This window comes from Artemia sp. Qi Xiang Cuo, chromosome 20 (genome assembly GCF_049724085.1).
Source record: "Artemia sp. Qi Xiang Cuo chromosome 20, ASM4972408v1, whole genome shotgun sequence".
Taxonomy (NCBI): Eukaryota; Metazoa; Arthropoda; class Branchiopoda; order Anostraca; family Artemiidae; genus Artemia; species Artemia sp. Qi Xiang Cuo.
Window position 1 is genome coordinate 22,415,019 of NC_142813.1, and position 15,991 is coordinate 22,431,009.

A 15,991-nucleotide genomic window follows, 5' to 3' on the forward strand; every position below is an offset into this window, starting at 1 on the left:
CATATAGGATGACTGTGGATTCTCAACGGTAAATTATTTTTATTTAAAAGTTGCAAATTTTTGTTCTTGTTATTTTCATAATTATTTCAGGGTTTATCCTCCTAGTTATTTTATAGCAAAGTGTTTACAATACATCCCCATTTTGATATCAACACATGCTTTTGATATGTCTTAGGAATTGCAAAAAGGTAAGTTGTCAAATTTGAATTCATAAAAAATGGATTAGCAGAAAATTTTGAGTCGTCTTTTAACACTTTCAGTCTAATGCCCTCTCTCTCTCTCTCTCTCTCTCTCTCTCTCTCTCACACACTCTTTAAGCGTATTATACTGCTCGAGTTTTATTGCTTTGTTATTTATGTGGTGTACATTAAGGAACATGTTCCGATATTGATTTGCTTCTTTTTTTTGTGAACTTATTAATCTTATCAAACAGATCAATTTAATGTGGAAAAATCAGATAAGCTTTATCTACGGTAATTTTTGGCTTGAAAGTACACATCCCAAGTCCACTGTATTTTAGGCATTCTGAGAAGTCGCTGTTTACATCTGAAGAGAATAACTGACATTTTTTCATAAGATTCAATACTGTAAAAATTAGGTGGGGAGAAGCATCGGTGTTTTTTTGTGGGTAGGGGTTCAGTTTTAGTTTAGTATTTTCAAATATCCCTTGGGAGATCCCTCCTCCCCCCCCCCGTGTACAAGTTTTTAAGGATCACTACGGCCAATATCAATAATGCTTTTGTTGTTGATAATGCTTCTGGACTGTTGCCCACTGCACACTTGGTATAAACTATAAATTATATGTCCAAGCAAACAGCTGTTAAAAAATTTTGCCACAATAATATCAAAGACTTGTTGTCGGAGAGCGCTTTCATGGATTGATCACTTAAAATTGATAGATGGACATGCACCGGAAACATCTGGAGATAGTAACCTCCCTGTCTAATTCCGAGGCGAAAAGGTTTGTTCCCAGAAAATAGACCCCCAAGATTCAGTTTTACATAAGAATTTTTTAATTCATTTTATCAGAGAACAATTTTTCTTCCGACTTAATCGTCGATGCTTCGACAAAAATGATTATCATATTTAGATGGGACATCGAACGGCAAGTAAAACAATTGTTTCTTAGCTCTCTTTATGTAAACGATTTGTTATAATCGTTTGTTTTGTAGATACTGCTTTTATGATTAGGGACAAATACGCCTCTGTGCGGCAGTAACTAGGGTGTATAATGAGTAGGTCTTTAATAGTTTCAAACTGATTGGCTACCATGATTTTTGGTTGGTAGGATTTTGGCCCTGTTCAGGTCAAAATTGCCGTGTCGCAGCATAATATAGCAGAAATCGACACTCCTAGCGTGTGGTCACTTTTGTTACTTTAAAAGACCGCTAGAACTTTGGACTTTTGTTTGAACTAGCCCTTTCCGAGTATTTTATCACCATTGGTTCGATTCAACTACCCTGGAAAAAAAATTTAAACAAATGAACTCTTCCGTTGTCATGCTTCTCGGAAAAATATGTTTCTTATTTTTGTAGTTAGAGGCTTTTTAAAATTTAACATATTCGATATTCGAAATCAGCATAAAATACCGAAGCTTTTGCTGTAGGCTATATATTGTTACTGTTCATTATCATAAACGGTCCGATAAGTTTCATTGTCTTATAATTTTAATAGTACTTTTCAATTTATGGCACAATTTTTTCTTTTTCGGAAATTTACTTGCTATCGAAATTTAGGTATCTCTTCGCGGTCTGATTGGGGAAGTCATTTGATGAATCCTTAGATTGGATTCTGAGAATTGAGACAATTGTGTTTTGGGTTAATATAACACTATTTTTGAATATTCTACCTTTGCTTTTGTATCAAACATTTGCAGGGGGCCCTTGGATGATCTCTTCATTAGGATCACCCCTCTCCATTTCTCTTGTTTGCACCATAATCTGTGCAAAATGGAAATATACGAACTTGTTGCCCTTGCATTTCCTTTTTTTTTATATACTCGTATATATTTTTTAATTGCGATACTATGGAATTTTTATTGTTATTTGATGTTTCCTGGATACCAAAAATAGGTTTGCGGAAGCTGTTTGTGCGTCACAACGCAATCAGTACGGAAAAAGAGATAAAAAGATGTGTCGTTTTAAAGATTTCTTAATCATCAAATGACAACGACGTAGTTCCGAGAAGAAAAAAAGCTTTTCATGTTTCCTTATAGACTCAGTCATTATTCTTGGAAAACCTTGGGAACTCTGGAATTGCCCGTTTCTCAATAGCTTGCGTTTATCGTTTTTCCTTGTGATAAAGTGAAAGTATATTTAAGAAGAAATAAAACAAAATATAGGCCATAGTCTATCCCCTTCTGTAAATATTGATTCTGATAATTCAAAAGGCATTATGTTCTATGCTCCAAATTTTGCAGAATAGAGGAAAATAAGAAATGTGTTTTGGGTGTTTGACTAGCTATTTTTGCGATAAATTTCTTAGGATGTCCAGCATACGTCGCAACAGTGGTATCAAAAGTCCCAATTTCCAACCATCTGCGAGTGAGAAAAGGAGAGATTACGCATTTTGAGCCAAAAACAGTATTTCTAAATACATTTTGAGAATCACATAATATAGGGAAACATTTATTGGACGGATCCGTAGAACATGTTCAACCGAAAAAAGATGGGCTGCTAATTTCCATTTTATAGCAAAAAAAAATATACATATATAAAGAATAGGGCCTCTCGAATTACCACACCTGCGAGGTCAAAACTAATCTATACATGGATTATGCGCAGAAGTCTTTTTGGCTCCAAATTTAGCTGTTATCATCGAATATCCAAGGATGAGCAATTGAGGTGGACTTGAGTTGGTCTTTTTTAAGCATCTCCAATTTAAGTTTTGGCTGCCTTTACTGAAGCTATTTCAGTTCGATTATAACTATCCTTGATTCCGTCTCAATTTGAAAAAAGTTCAAAACAAGCAACAAAGAACAGAACAGATTCTAAAAATTACATTTCGAGGACAGAAGATTGAGAAAGTTAGTTGTTTGTAAGTGTTAGCCTTGTTTGTTGAGGAACCACAGTGTTTCATGTAATATTGCATACACTCATTGCCGGCAGAAGAGACAGGGAGGCTTAAATGCGTCAATGCTTTTATATTTATCGCCATCGCCTTTTTGTTAACAGTCTGAGAGTAGGGTCTGACAAACAAAGACCTACTGTTGCTAATCTAACTCATTGTCCAGCCACTGGCCATCCCACCAGTGTGTCTGTCCGTGAAACAGGGTATTTTGAGGCATACGCTGTAAAGATTGGATGGACTGAAACAAGTAATGACGGCTGAAACTATGCCCTGGGAGTCAATCCCAATGGAAATTTGAAGCGCGGGCTGTGGAGCAAATGAAAATCCATTGAGGAGCAATCGGAGGTGGAAAAAAGAAGTTCTCTTCATATTACCGACTCGGCTGAGGATCATTTGTCGCTTGCCGCTGGCAGCTGCCGATCAGTGGGTGAATTTTCCTCTCTTTTGAGGGACAAGTATCGCGGGTCTGAAGCTGGTGGATGAGGTTCTCAGAATTAGGGAAAATAATGGTGGACACTTCGACACTGCCAAGTAAGTTCTTGTGCAAAGAGGTAAAAGAGGTAGACAAGGCCAATAACGCTGAAGAGGGCACTTTTTCGGTTTAGAGTCAATGAGTCTTTGTGGCCTGAGGGTCTACTCGGTTTTGCGAGTCTGCCCCTAATAATAACAATAATACAGATACTCAGCCTTCCAGACAAGAGAGTGGCTCGTAAATAAGAATGTTTATTCTCTTTCTATCAATTTCTAATAAATTTTTAATTTATTTACGCATACACCTGCACTCAATATCTTTGAATGCTGGTGTTTGGAGGAGAGGGGGAAATGGGCTTAGAAAAGAGTATGCGTAAACAAAGCGGTATATACTACGATTTTTTTTGTCTGGCAGGCTTTTTGGTTAGTCTACATATAACAATGCATAGTTTTACACATTATTTTCATTGAGAGGTCATAAAATACGTTTTTACGTTTTCCAGGAATTTTTCTACTTTTCTTGTGAAGGGACAATTCAAATATTTCATAGTTTATATGGCTTTGTAAATAATTTTCGTATCTTGTCAGATAATCTGCTATATTTGATGAGGAATTACACATTAAGAGTTATTTCTAAAAACAGAAAATGAGAAACAGATGAGTTACTTTTAATCAAACTTAGCAACAAAAATGACTTTCGAATTAAATTTGTAATAAATCTCTTTTTACTTTAAGTTTTGTCCTTACATGTATTGGTTTCATTAATAATTCTCATAAGCTGTTATTCTTGTAGAATGCTTGTTCATACTTTGAATTAACCTTAGCCTGACCCGTTTTGGTAACTTTTTTAAAGCAGTCTGTAGACAGAAAGTCAACCGGAAGCAGACTCCTTTCCCTGTCTTTCGTCTTATTTTTCCAGAAAACCCAAGTCTGGACACTCTGACCTTTGTTTCAGACGTAGGAAGTTCTTGGAACATGCCAACATAATTAATCCGTAAATTACATCATTTATTTTTTGGGGTTCATCGGATGTAAAATTTCAAAATGCATAATTAGTAGAAAGGAAAATTATATTTCAATAGTTATAATTATTCTTAAAAATAATTCGGCATAGCCTCCATTTATGCTGCTCTCCACCAAGCGCGTCAGCAGGGTGGGGGAGGGGGGCTTTTATCTCCTCGGGGATCTCGGAACTTTTCCTGTAGTATTTTTTATGTTGTATAGAGTTCGCTCATATTGGTTTTTAGCCCCCCTCCCCCCTCAGAATCTTTTTGCCTCTTGAAAAATAAATTGCTGTGCACCAAGGACGTATCCAGGATTTTTGCTCGGGAGGCGGAGGGGTACAAAAATCTTTAAAAAACATATCAATATTTTTTGCATATGCATTTTTTATGTTTTTACGAGTCGGGCCAAAAAAAAATTTTTTTTGGGGGGGGGGGGGGCAAACCAGGTAAGCCCCCCCCCCTCTCCTAGGTACCTTTTTTGCTGCGCGTTTCCCTGTTCCACACCTTCTGAAGTTGAAAATTCTCATTGCAATACCAAAAAGCTTTCTCCTCGCAGTATTATTCCATTTAGTTCTATTAAAATGGGAATAAAGTAAATGCTACCGACAAACAGCCAAGTCTTTGACAAGACTCTTCATGGTTTATTACTAGAACTTGCTTTATTCATTGTGTTATTGATTGTAAAATAAATATTATTGATTTACCAAAAGCGTTTTGGTGGAAGGAGTAAAACTATGTGAATTATTCACTGCAAATGGGACCAGACAAAAATACACAGTTTTGACTTATTTCATGTTCATTGGCCTTTTGTATTTATAGTTGCAGATAAAAGTGGTTTATTGCTTAATTAGAAGAACTGGGATATCATCATATCTAAATATTAGTGTTTTTGTGTGTTTTTTAGGCAAAACTAAGTGAATTAGAAACTGCCACAAGGGCCAGACAAAAGGCCACAATTCTGGCTTTGGAAGCTAAAATTGCCAATCTGGAGGAGCAATTGGACAATGAAGCCAAGGAAAGACTCCTTCAGGGAAAGAACTATAGAAAGCTGGAAAAAAGGATGAAAGAGCTTGTCCTGCAAGTTGAGGATGAACGAAGACAAACGGATCAGTATAAGGAGCAAGTATGTCTTTTCTTTCTCCTTTTTGGGTAATTATTTACAAGGCAGTCCCTGTAATAGCGAAGACTTCTAACGTTATTTTCTTTATTTAAATCTTATACTTGGTATAATTGCTCTAGATGAAGTCTGTTTACTCGTATATACTAATACATCAAAACTGTAAAACCAAATAACAAGCTTGGCAAGTTCAAATGATAGAGCATCAGCCTCCCTATCTCGGAGCCATGGGTTCGAGTCCATCAGAAAGTTGTTTTTTTGTCAGTAAAAAGCAAAATATTGAAAATATATTCCGTTTTGGGTTACAAGTTGCATTTTTGGAGAAAAAACTTATGTTGGCTTAAATGTGCAGATGGTTAAGTAATTAATTAAAGGAGGGGGTCTTCTCTTCATAAATGAGTATTTCCAAAGTTATAGCTCTGGTGGATCTACCCTGTTTTGTGTCACGACTGGGGGAATTGATTTTAAAATTCTGGGGAGAATTATTGGAAGGGGGGCTGTTTAAACAATTTTTCTCCAATCCTCGCAAAAGAGCATATGCTATGGTTTGTTCTTCTTTATATGGATGTCGTCAACTCGCTTCGATGCTAGTATCCTAACAACTTTCGTGGAAACAGAAAATCTCGGGGCCATCTATTTTAAAATTTCTAAAATATACGAGTTGATTCTTTCTAAAGACTGTCGAACAAAATAAGGCCTAAACTAAGTATGATATCCTATTTTGAAATGAATTTACAAGTTTGTTTCAACTAAGTTAATGATATCGATTAGACAAGGGAACCACTCAACTTGTTTCGCTCCATCATTTTTTTCAAGATCTGGATCAACTTGACCTCTTTAAAATCGTGATGAATAAAGTTTCCTCGTTTTCTTCACATTAAAGTTTTCTTCACATTAAAGTTTTCTTCGCATTAAAGTTTATTCACGTTTTAATTGAAGAGGCTTGTACACAAAGTCGACATGTTGCTTCAGCATCCAACGAAAAGTATTGTGAAAATCCAAGTTGTTAATGAGAAGTTGAAATCCGAATAGGGATTACCATAATAGTCGTGAAATTTTTACCAAAGATTAAGGGTTAAAATGGATATAAGCTTCAACAGAGAGGTAAAATAGCCCATTCTCTCATCTAAGTTTCTGACTATTCGAGACTAGCAAAACAAAAACTGGCGAGTCGCCAACAAATTTCCTAAAATAGAACTTGTTTTATTTTTAAATTAATTCATGTGCTCTGCACTGGATAATCATTGTTTTTATGGTTATCAGGCTGGTCATAATCATTGTTTTAAATAAAATTAATATAAAATTATCGAGTCCCTCATACTCTATTAAACTACACAATAGGTAAACTAGAGGTGCTCACAGCTTGAGACTATGACCTTAATTGGAAACATCCCAGAGACCTGCTGAGGTGTTTGCATTAGAAACACCTTTGAAGGCGATTTCACCTTCAAAGGTACGGGAAGGTAATAGTTTTAGTTATTTGGTAAATGAGGGGTATGGTTGTGTCTGAGATTCGGATCGGTGACCATTCTGCGTATTATGTTAAATTGTAATGATTTTGGTTCTCGGCGTCCAGGAATGGACTGAGTAGTTTTATTGTGCGATATTTATTATTTTTATTTGTTAATAAACCCATTGAACTTGAAAAAAAAAAAAAAAAAAAACCTTAAAAAGAGAACTCTTTCTAGTGTAAGGTTCTGACCTTGAGTTGAAAACATTAGGAGAAGTTGATTGATTCCAGGGAAATCTCCAATTATTATTGATTATTTTCCCAGCATATAGTGCGTATTATTTATTTAGTACTGTTTTCCACTCTCTTGTATTGTCTCACAGAATTCCCAGTTCATATATCTAAACTCTAAGTATAATATTTATCTGATAAAACTTTCGTGTAAGCGTAGTCTGTCAGACAAATAATGCAGTGTGGTTTCGTCTTCCTTTTTTTATAATCAAACCTGTATTTGGACTTTCATTTTTTCTAGACTGTTGCAATTTTGTAGGTATAACAATCTAGCTATAACCAATACGGTGTTTGGTCATAAAATGGCTCATAAGTTAACATGGTATTCACGTGATGGTAAAACAGCAAGCCTTATTGATTATGTTATAGTAAACCGAAGACTGGCAGGATCAATACTAGATACTAGGGTATATAGAAGTGCTGTTATTGATGTTAAAAGTAAAGATCACCATCTAGTAGTGTCAAGGGTTAATTTAAAACTGAAATATCGGAAGGTTAACTACCTCTCGGGAAGTTATGATGTTGGTAGACTCCAGGATGAGAATTTGAGAGAAACTTTCCAGGAACAGTTGAATACTAAACTTCAGAGTTTAAAATTTGATAATGTGGAAGATGGTTGGAATAATTTTAAAAAAATAGTTTGAGAAGTTGCTGAAGGTGTTTTAGGGAAGAAAGCTAGAACTGCATCTAAGAATATTATTGAAAAAGCTTTATGTTTAATAGAAAAGAGAAAGGACTTGTACAAGAATTATCTGAGTGATAGATGATATGAATACAAAAGGAATGTAAAGAAAGTGGAGAAAGCATTAAAATATGAAGTAAGGAGGTGTGAAATGGAGGCCATGGATAAAATTGCCAAGGATCTGGAAGATGCAGCTAGACTGCATAATAGTATTGTACTGGCATGTTAACAAACTGAGAGGGAGTAGTCAATCCGGACTTGTCCCAGTTAAAGATAGGAATGGGGTCGCAATTAGTGATAAGGAAAAAAATAAAGAGAGATGGGCCGAACACTTTGAGAACTTGCTTAACCGAGATAGAGTTGCAGGAAAAAATATAGAGGAAAATGAAAAAGTCTGTGATACTTTGGATGTGAAGGAAGATTTGTTTTGTGAGGAGGAATTAGCAACAGTATTAAAAGGATTAAAGAATAATAAGGCTCCTGGTGCTGATAGGGCGGTAAATGAGTTTCTTAAATATGGTGGCTCTGAGGTTAGAAATAAGTTACTGAAGATTATGAGTATGATTTTTGAAAAAGGGGAAGTACCTAACGATTTTAGGAAAACCTTGATTAAGCCACTCTATAAGAAAGGTGATAAAAGTGAGTGTGGTAATTATCGAGGCATTAGTCTGGTCTCTGTAGGTAGTAAATTACTTAGTAATATCATACTTTTTAAACTGACAGATGCCGTAGACAAAGTTTTAAGGGAAGAACAGTGCGGTTATCGGAAAGACAGAAGTTAGGTTAATAGCATCGTCGCTATTAGTCCAATAACTAAGATGTTCCTCAATTTTCGAATGACTCCGGTTCTCAGTTTTACGTATTACGATCAAGCATTCGAATCTGTTGATCAAAGAACCATAGCACAGGTTTTATCCTTCAACTGTATACAAGACAAATACATTAAAGTGATTAGTGCTCTATACGAGAATAATACTGTTGCGGTAAAGGTAGGAAATGAGGTTAGCAGCTGGTTCTGTATTAAATCAGGAGTTAAACAGGGCTGTGTTCTATCCTCCTTTATATGGATTATTTTGATGGATTTTGTCTTAAGGAACGCAGGAAAGGCAATGGAAAACCAGAGGATCAAATGGGAAGGAAAAAGTCTTCTGTACTTAGACTATGCTGATGGCTTAAGCATCCTAGATGAAAGTGTGAACAAAATGAATGAATTTTTAGAGGTTTTGCTAGTTCAGGGTGCTAGAATTGGTTTGAAAATTAATGTTAGGAATACTAAGTCACTAAGGCTAGGAATTAGTGAAGATGAAAAGGTGACGTTGGGTAATGATAAGATTGATCAGGTGGGCAGCTGCACTTACCTTGGTAGTATTATTAGTAAAGATGGTGGGAGCAGTGAGGATGTTAAAAATAGAATAGCCAAGGCTCAGGGTGTTTTTTTCCCAGTTAAAAAAAGTCTGGAAGAATAGGAAGATAAGTCTGCAAACCAAGATTAGAATATTAGAATCTAAGGGGACGACTGTGTTTACGCCTGTCTCTTAATCATGAGCGCGTCAAAAAATGGATGAAAATTTTCTAGATCCTTTCCAGAGAAATTGCTTAAAGACTGTTCTGGATACATGGCTGACTGACCCTATTTCTAATAATAGGTTGTACGACAAATGTGGTTCGATACCGCTCTCTAGGGCTATAATGAAAGAAAGGTTGAGATGGCTAGGGCACGTTGTGTGGAAGAAGGATGACAGATTGCCGAAGATTGTTCTTTTCGGCCAACCATCTTGGGCTAAACGGAAAGCAGGTCGTCCCCGTCTGGGGTGGGAGGACGTCATAAAGAAAGATTTAAAGGAAATGGGAACTTCGTGGGCGGGTGTAAAAAGGGAGGCTTTGAATAGATTGGGGTGGAGGAGGATAGTGCGTAGCTGTGTTGGCCTCAGGCGGCTTGGTGCTGCGGTGAGTTATTATTAGTAGTAGTTAGTAGTAATGCAGCTAAGTGAAGCGATAATGCTTCACTGTGCTCAGAGCCGTTTTAAGTTTAAAAAGAGCCCAAATGAATATGGGTCTTCAAAGGACTTAAGGACCTGCAAGACTCTATTTTCTAGTCTTGTAAGATGTAGGGTACTCCCATGGTAAGTTATTGCCGTCTTGATTAGATTTAATAATCGTTAAAAATAATATTGGGTGCAGGGTCATGATTATTTTCACAACACGGTCTCAGGTGAACATAACCCACAGTTTCATGTGGGAGCGAGGGGGTGGCTCTTATGTGCCTCACACATAGGCCAAAAATGGTTGCAGTGACAGCTTCTGATTGTTCTTTTTCTTTTCTTTCTGGACCCTCGCAAGCTGTGGTGTCTATGCAGTTGTGTATAAGGAGTATAGAATAGAATATTCTATTGGGCGAAAAAGAATAATCAGAATGGAAGGGAAATGAAGCTGCGCAAATGAAACTTTATATTCATCAGTGTAAATAATGCAACAACAAATAAATGGATTCTTACGGCATAAGTCAATGAATTTCAGTAATCTGCTTTTTTTACTTTTTTTATTGTTATCCTTTTCCAGGCTGAAAAGGCTAGCGCTCGTGTTAAAATGCTCAAACGCCAACTAGATGAAGCAGAAGAAGAGATTAGTCGGGAGAAGGCCCAAAGACGTCGTGTCCAAAGAGACTTGGAAGATTTTACTGAAACCCATGAAACCATGTCCAGAGAACTGAGCACTTTGAAGACTAGACTTAGGTATGCCAGTGTTTCTTTTTCTGTTCCGAATTGCTTTGCCTTTGTCAGTTGATTTTGTTCTCATGTGCCTGTGGTCTTTCAAATCATCGTCTCTCATTAATTGAAAGAAAACTTCACTTATTTCTGATTTTTCGATTTTTTAATCAGTCAAATCGAAAACGGCGAGTCAATTCTTAAATAGAGATATGAAATTCCCCTTTTTTATTCACGAAACTTGACCGAATTCAATTTTCAATCTCATTGATTGAATGTGTCAATAAACTTCAGTGACAGAGAAAACTTATTTACACCAAAGGTGTGAAACAAACAAAATTAGCCAGGTTAGCTTAGTTTATAGGCCACGAGACTAAATATCAGGGTTGTGGGTTCGAGCTTTACTCTCTATTTGTTTTCTCTGTCGGCAACTTTACAAATTTCATTAACTTCTATTCTCGTAAGCTATTTCTCCTCTGGCTATTCTTTCAACATGCCCGTTACTGTGTTACTTTGTAATAATGTTTTTTGGTCTCTGTTTTATTGCTCACTTGATTATTTAAAAACTAGTGCAATTAAGGGCTAGAGAAAAGGGAAATACTGGCAAGATTTTCTTTTGCATCTTTAAGACTTTTTAGACTATTGTCTTGGGGTTGGGAGGGGGGTGGATTTTAGGTCAACCCCATCCTCCAAAATATAAAAAAATATGTTTGTTATACATCCCCCCTCCCCCTAAACGAATATCCTATGTTTGTGCATTGGCAACTGGTTTTGGCACATGGTTCACATTTGTTATTTGTACCTACATAATGGGCAAGTGCCAGTAACTCCCAGTCAATGACTAATCTTCAGCCCTGAAAAAAAAATCGAGTGACATTATATAACGGCACCCAAATCCTGAAGGCAAGCGAATATTTTTCATGACATAGATTGAATATAGTCAGTAGGTTTCATTAAAAGGGGCGGAACTTCTCATAGTTTTGGCCAGTCAATCCTGGTTTGTCCCACGGCTGGGGAACGAGTTTTGACTTCCAGGAAAGTTTTTTTTCCATGGGGAAGGGGATAAAGAGACCTATAATTTTGTGTTTGAGAGTAAAGGGGAAAATCTTTTTCTCTAGCTGTCGCAAAAGAGTAATCGCTACGATGTTTTTTTTTTCGTTTTATACCTGTCGGCTGACAGATTGTTTGACTAATTCTTGATGACTTAGCTGTGCCGATTATTAAGAAGTCGACAATTTTTGACGCCCTATACGCCATCAATGACTCTGGAGAATTTTTTTTTTCTTTTTGTTATAGGCGTGATCCTGGTGGAAGACTTGGACAAACGAGACTAGCTGCATCTCGTGGGTCTGTTCAAGGAACTCTAGAAGATACAACAGTTAATAATGGAGATGATAGTATCGATGGAGATGAAGCCAACTAAGAAGTTAACCAATTAGAATTGGAGAAGAAGAGTTAAAGTATTTTTGATATGGACCAACTTGTTTGGTTTTCCCTTTTTATTATTGTTTAGTTGCTTTCCATTAAGAGCCTGCCTTTTGTTTTAGTCCAAGAGAATTAGACATTAGTGTGTGTAATATTCTTGCATTTATGGATTATAGGCTGCCTAAATTCAAAACATATATTCGACATTTACTTGTTATGTTTTATATGTTTTGATTCCGGACAGTTTTTTTTCTTTTTCTTTGTGTGTGTCAACATTCCACGGCAGTACGTAATCATTCTTAGAATTTTAACTTTTTTTTCTTTTTTCTTTATTTTTTACTGAAATTTCTGAGTCAGTCGATATTTCTAATCTGATCGTAACCAGCCCACTGTACAGTTTAAGCTAGAACTGGAAATATCTAACCAGGTTTTGATCAAATTTATAGGTCCCTGAAATGATATTTTTATAAAAATTTGTTCTTCGGCAATCATTACTTTTGAAGTATTCTGAATTGCAAAAATGATTCAGAATTGTTGAGCTAAACGTGTCCTAAAATATCCCCCCTCCTCCTTAGGTTTTATTGGGATTCCGTACTTAATGCAAATACCCTGTCGTGTTTTTAGCAATAAAGTAAATTAGCACAAGACAAAATCTTGGATTCTATTTGGGTCAAATAATTATTTAGTTTTATCTTGTGCCTTATGTAGTTATTGTTTTATTTTACTATTCGTTTAAGTCAATGGCTGCGTTTTTGGTCCTTTTTTACTTGTGAATTTCATTCCCGTTTCACACGGAGTGTTTTTGGGGTAGAATAAAAATCAGTAGATTTGTTCATTGGCTTGGTCGCTTTAAATGAAAATCAGGTTGTGATATACACGCTGAAAATCCCTTACATAAAGATGCATGGAGATCGCCCAAAATGTCAGTACAGTCATCTACAGTATTCTAAGGCCTCTGATGTAAAATTAACAGACTTTTTGTAATTTATTTTGACTTATAGACTACTATCACTTATTGGTCACTTATAGACTCTTATTTTGGAACATTATTTTGGACTCTTGTTTTGGTAACTTACGAGTTGCCTTGAGAACAGAAGTGTGTTTTATTCAAATGTATTGGATATTCTTATTTTAATGTTGCCAAAGACTGAGAACTGTAAAATTCCCTGAGAACCGTAAATCCTTGTTTAATACCTTGCTTACACAAGTTCAGTCATGTGTTGAAACTCATTTATTTTACGTCAGGTGTCAGTGCCATCCGTCAACTGTTTCTGCTCTATGACGGTGCTTGTGTCCAAAATAAAGAGACTTTAATGGTTCGTTCAATCTTAAAATTAACACATACTATAAAACTTAATTGTCACTTTTTTTTACATACGGCAACCATAATTGAAGCGAGAAGAGTGCCATATCAGAAATAAAGGTTGGTACGAGGGGGGGGGGGTAATTGAATAAATAACCAGCAAGGCGCCTACTTGAAATCAAAAGACATTAACTTGAAGTCTTGTTTGCTTTTTTTTTGTTTCTTGTCGCAAAAAGAAGCAAGCAAGGTCAAATAAGAAGTTGGAAATTATAATTAGTCTGTCGATTTTAGACAGCTGAGGAGTCAATAAAGAACAATCAAAGTACGCCAATCGGGTCGTAGTGTCCAGAAAGATGATTTGAAGGCAAGGCCGTATCCAGGAGTGGGGGGGGGGGCTAGGGGGTTTGACCCCCCCCCCTCCGAAATGTTTGTCTGACTCGTAAAAACGTAACAAAAATGGACATAAACAAATTCTGTGTGCATCTCTGAGTTTTTTTTTGTGTACCCCCCCCCCCCCCCTCAAACAATTTTTGTAGTAACCCCCCCCCCCCGAAAAAAATCCTGGGTACGGCCTTGTTTTAGGGTTTCAGTTCCTCCTCCATCGACTAAATAAACACAAATATAAATGTATACCTTTTGCTATTGTAGAATAGCTAATAAACCTCCTTCTTCACAGTTGTATTTGATATATAGCCTGGATCCAACCCCAAAAGTGGTCAGGTTCCCACCAAAACCCCATGGACCTATATCATTAGAAATTATACAGGGAAATAAGGACCGAGACGTGGCTAATGTGTGCCACAGATTTGGTTTAGGGATTGCTTTAAATTGATTGTTTGTCCATGTATGCATTTAGTCAAAGTTATATTCTATCTCTTCTGCTATTTACTAAAAGTATTACCTTGTATTTTGATAATGCTTGTTTCCTTGCTTCTTTTCGCGTTTTACTATGTTTTTTTGACTTAGTTATTACTAAGATGTATTTTCTCTAATATTCAATAAAAGTATTATTGCAAACCCGTGTTTTTGTTTTTTCTGGTGTTGTATCGGTAATTGTGACAACCGCGTCAGAATAGGCACTTAATCCTAATCTAGTAGAACATAAAACAACTGGATGAATTGTTGATAGGGAAAAGGAGGAGAGGAAAAAAGATATTTATGACTTCTAATTGGATGTAATTATTCCTAATTAAAATAATTATTCCTGTAATTAAGAGACGCAGAAATGTCATTTGGGACTCCTCTATTACTTCCTCTTTTCCGCCTTATATAAACGAAATGGCATCCTTGAGTCTAGTTAAATTTGAAAATACGAAACACCGATCCTTGTTAATGCGTAAATAGGATTTACTTATTATTTCCTTTCAGCAAAGCCTCTAATATTAGGATTTGTATAACGTTTGGTTACTTAGGGATGTTAAATCTAAAATTTATAAAGCTTGGAATTTTTCGGGGGAAACTGCAAGCATACGAACAGATTTAGCCAATCGTTACGACTTTTGAGCCAATTATATTGACTCATTCAATAGTAATTGATCAGTAAGAAAACGAACATATGTTTAGAATGAATTTTCTATGCTTGGGATGAAATAGATTAAACTTTTCTATCTTATTTTGATTAAAAATTGTCTTAACTGTTTTGTATAAATTGTTGCTTTCAAAAACAGCAAGACGAGTAAACATTGGAAAGAGTAAAATAATTTTTGGTTTCTAAGCAATCACAGTAGAGCAAATAATTGCATAAAACTTTTACATGAGATGGGAAAAAAATTACGAAATGCCATTCGTGGAGGATTCGTTGATTATTTCAATTTTAAGAACAGTTATTCATTGAGAAATTATGTTGACTTTTTGAGTTACGCCATCGATAAGTGTACACAGAGGAGATCCGAAGGATTCATACCCTGCTGGGACGAGAAGAGGGCGATTGGGCCAAATCGGGCCCCGGATTGCCATAAAAATGAACCAAAAAAAAGTCGGAACTTCGAAATATTCTTAACAATTCCAGTAAGCTTTGTTTCTGAAGAGAGATTATTTTCCAGGCTACTACTACTAACAACTTACCGCAGCACCAAGCCGCCTGAGGCCAACACAGCTACGCACGCTCCTCCTCCACCCCAATCTATTTAAAGCCTCTCTTCTTACACCCGCCCACGAAGTTACCAATTCCTTTAAATCTTTCTTTTTGACGTCCTCCCACCCCAGACGAGGACGACCTGCTTTCCGTTTAGCCCTAGATGGTTGGCCGAAAAGAACAATTTTCGGCAATCTGTCATCCTTCATCCGCACAACGTGCTCTAACCACCTCAATCTTTCTTTCATTATAGCCCTAGAGGGCAGTATTGAACCACATTTTTCGTATAGCTTATTGTTTGACATACGGTCAGACAGCTGGGTACCAAGAACAATCCTTAAGCAATTTCTCTGGAAACCATCTAGCAAATCTTCATCCGCTTTTCGAAGCGTCCATGCTT

The 15,991-nt window shown here is 36.3% G+C and overlaps 1 protein-coding gene across 1 annotated transcript in view; it reads left to right on the plus strand.

Moving 5' to 3' along the window:
- Window positions 1-14,009, plus strand: part of zip (myosin heavy chain 10) — a 230,892-nt gene extending 216,883 nt beyond the window's left edge. Inside the window, exons 25-27 of the mRNA XM_089106054.1 lie at window positions 5,449-5,667; window positions 10,644-10,816; window positions 12,086-14,009. Coding sequence (XP_088962180.1) covers window positions 5,449-5,667; window positions 10,644-10,816; window positions 12,086-12,212 — 519 coding nt within the window. The 3' untranslated portion in view covers window positions 12,213-14,009. The remainder of the gene's footprint in view (window positions 1-5,448; window positions 5,668-10,643; window positions 10,817-12,085) is intronic.
- The last annotated feature ends 1,982 nt before the right edge of the window (window positions 14,010-15,991 follow it).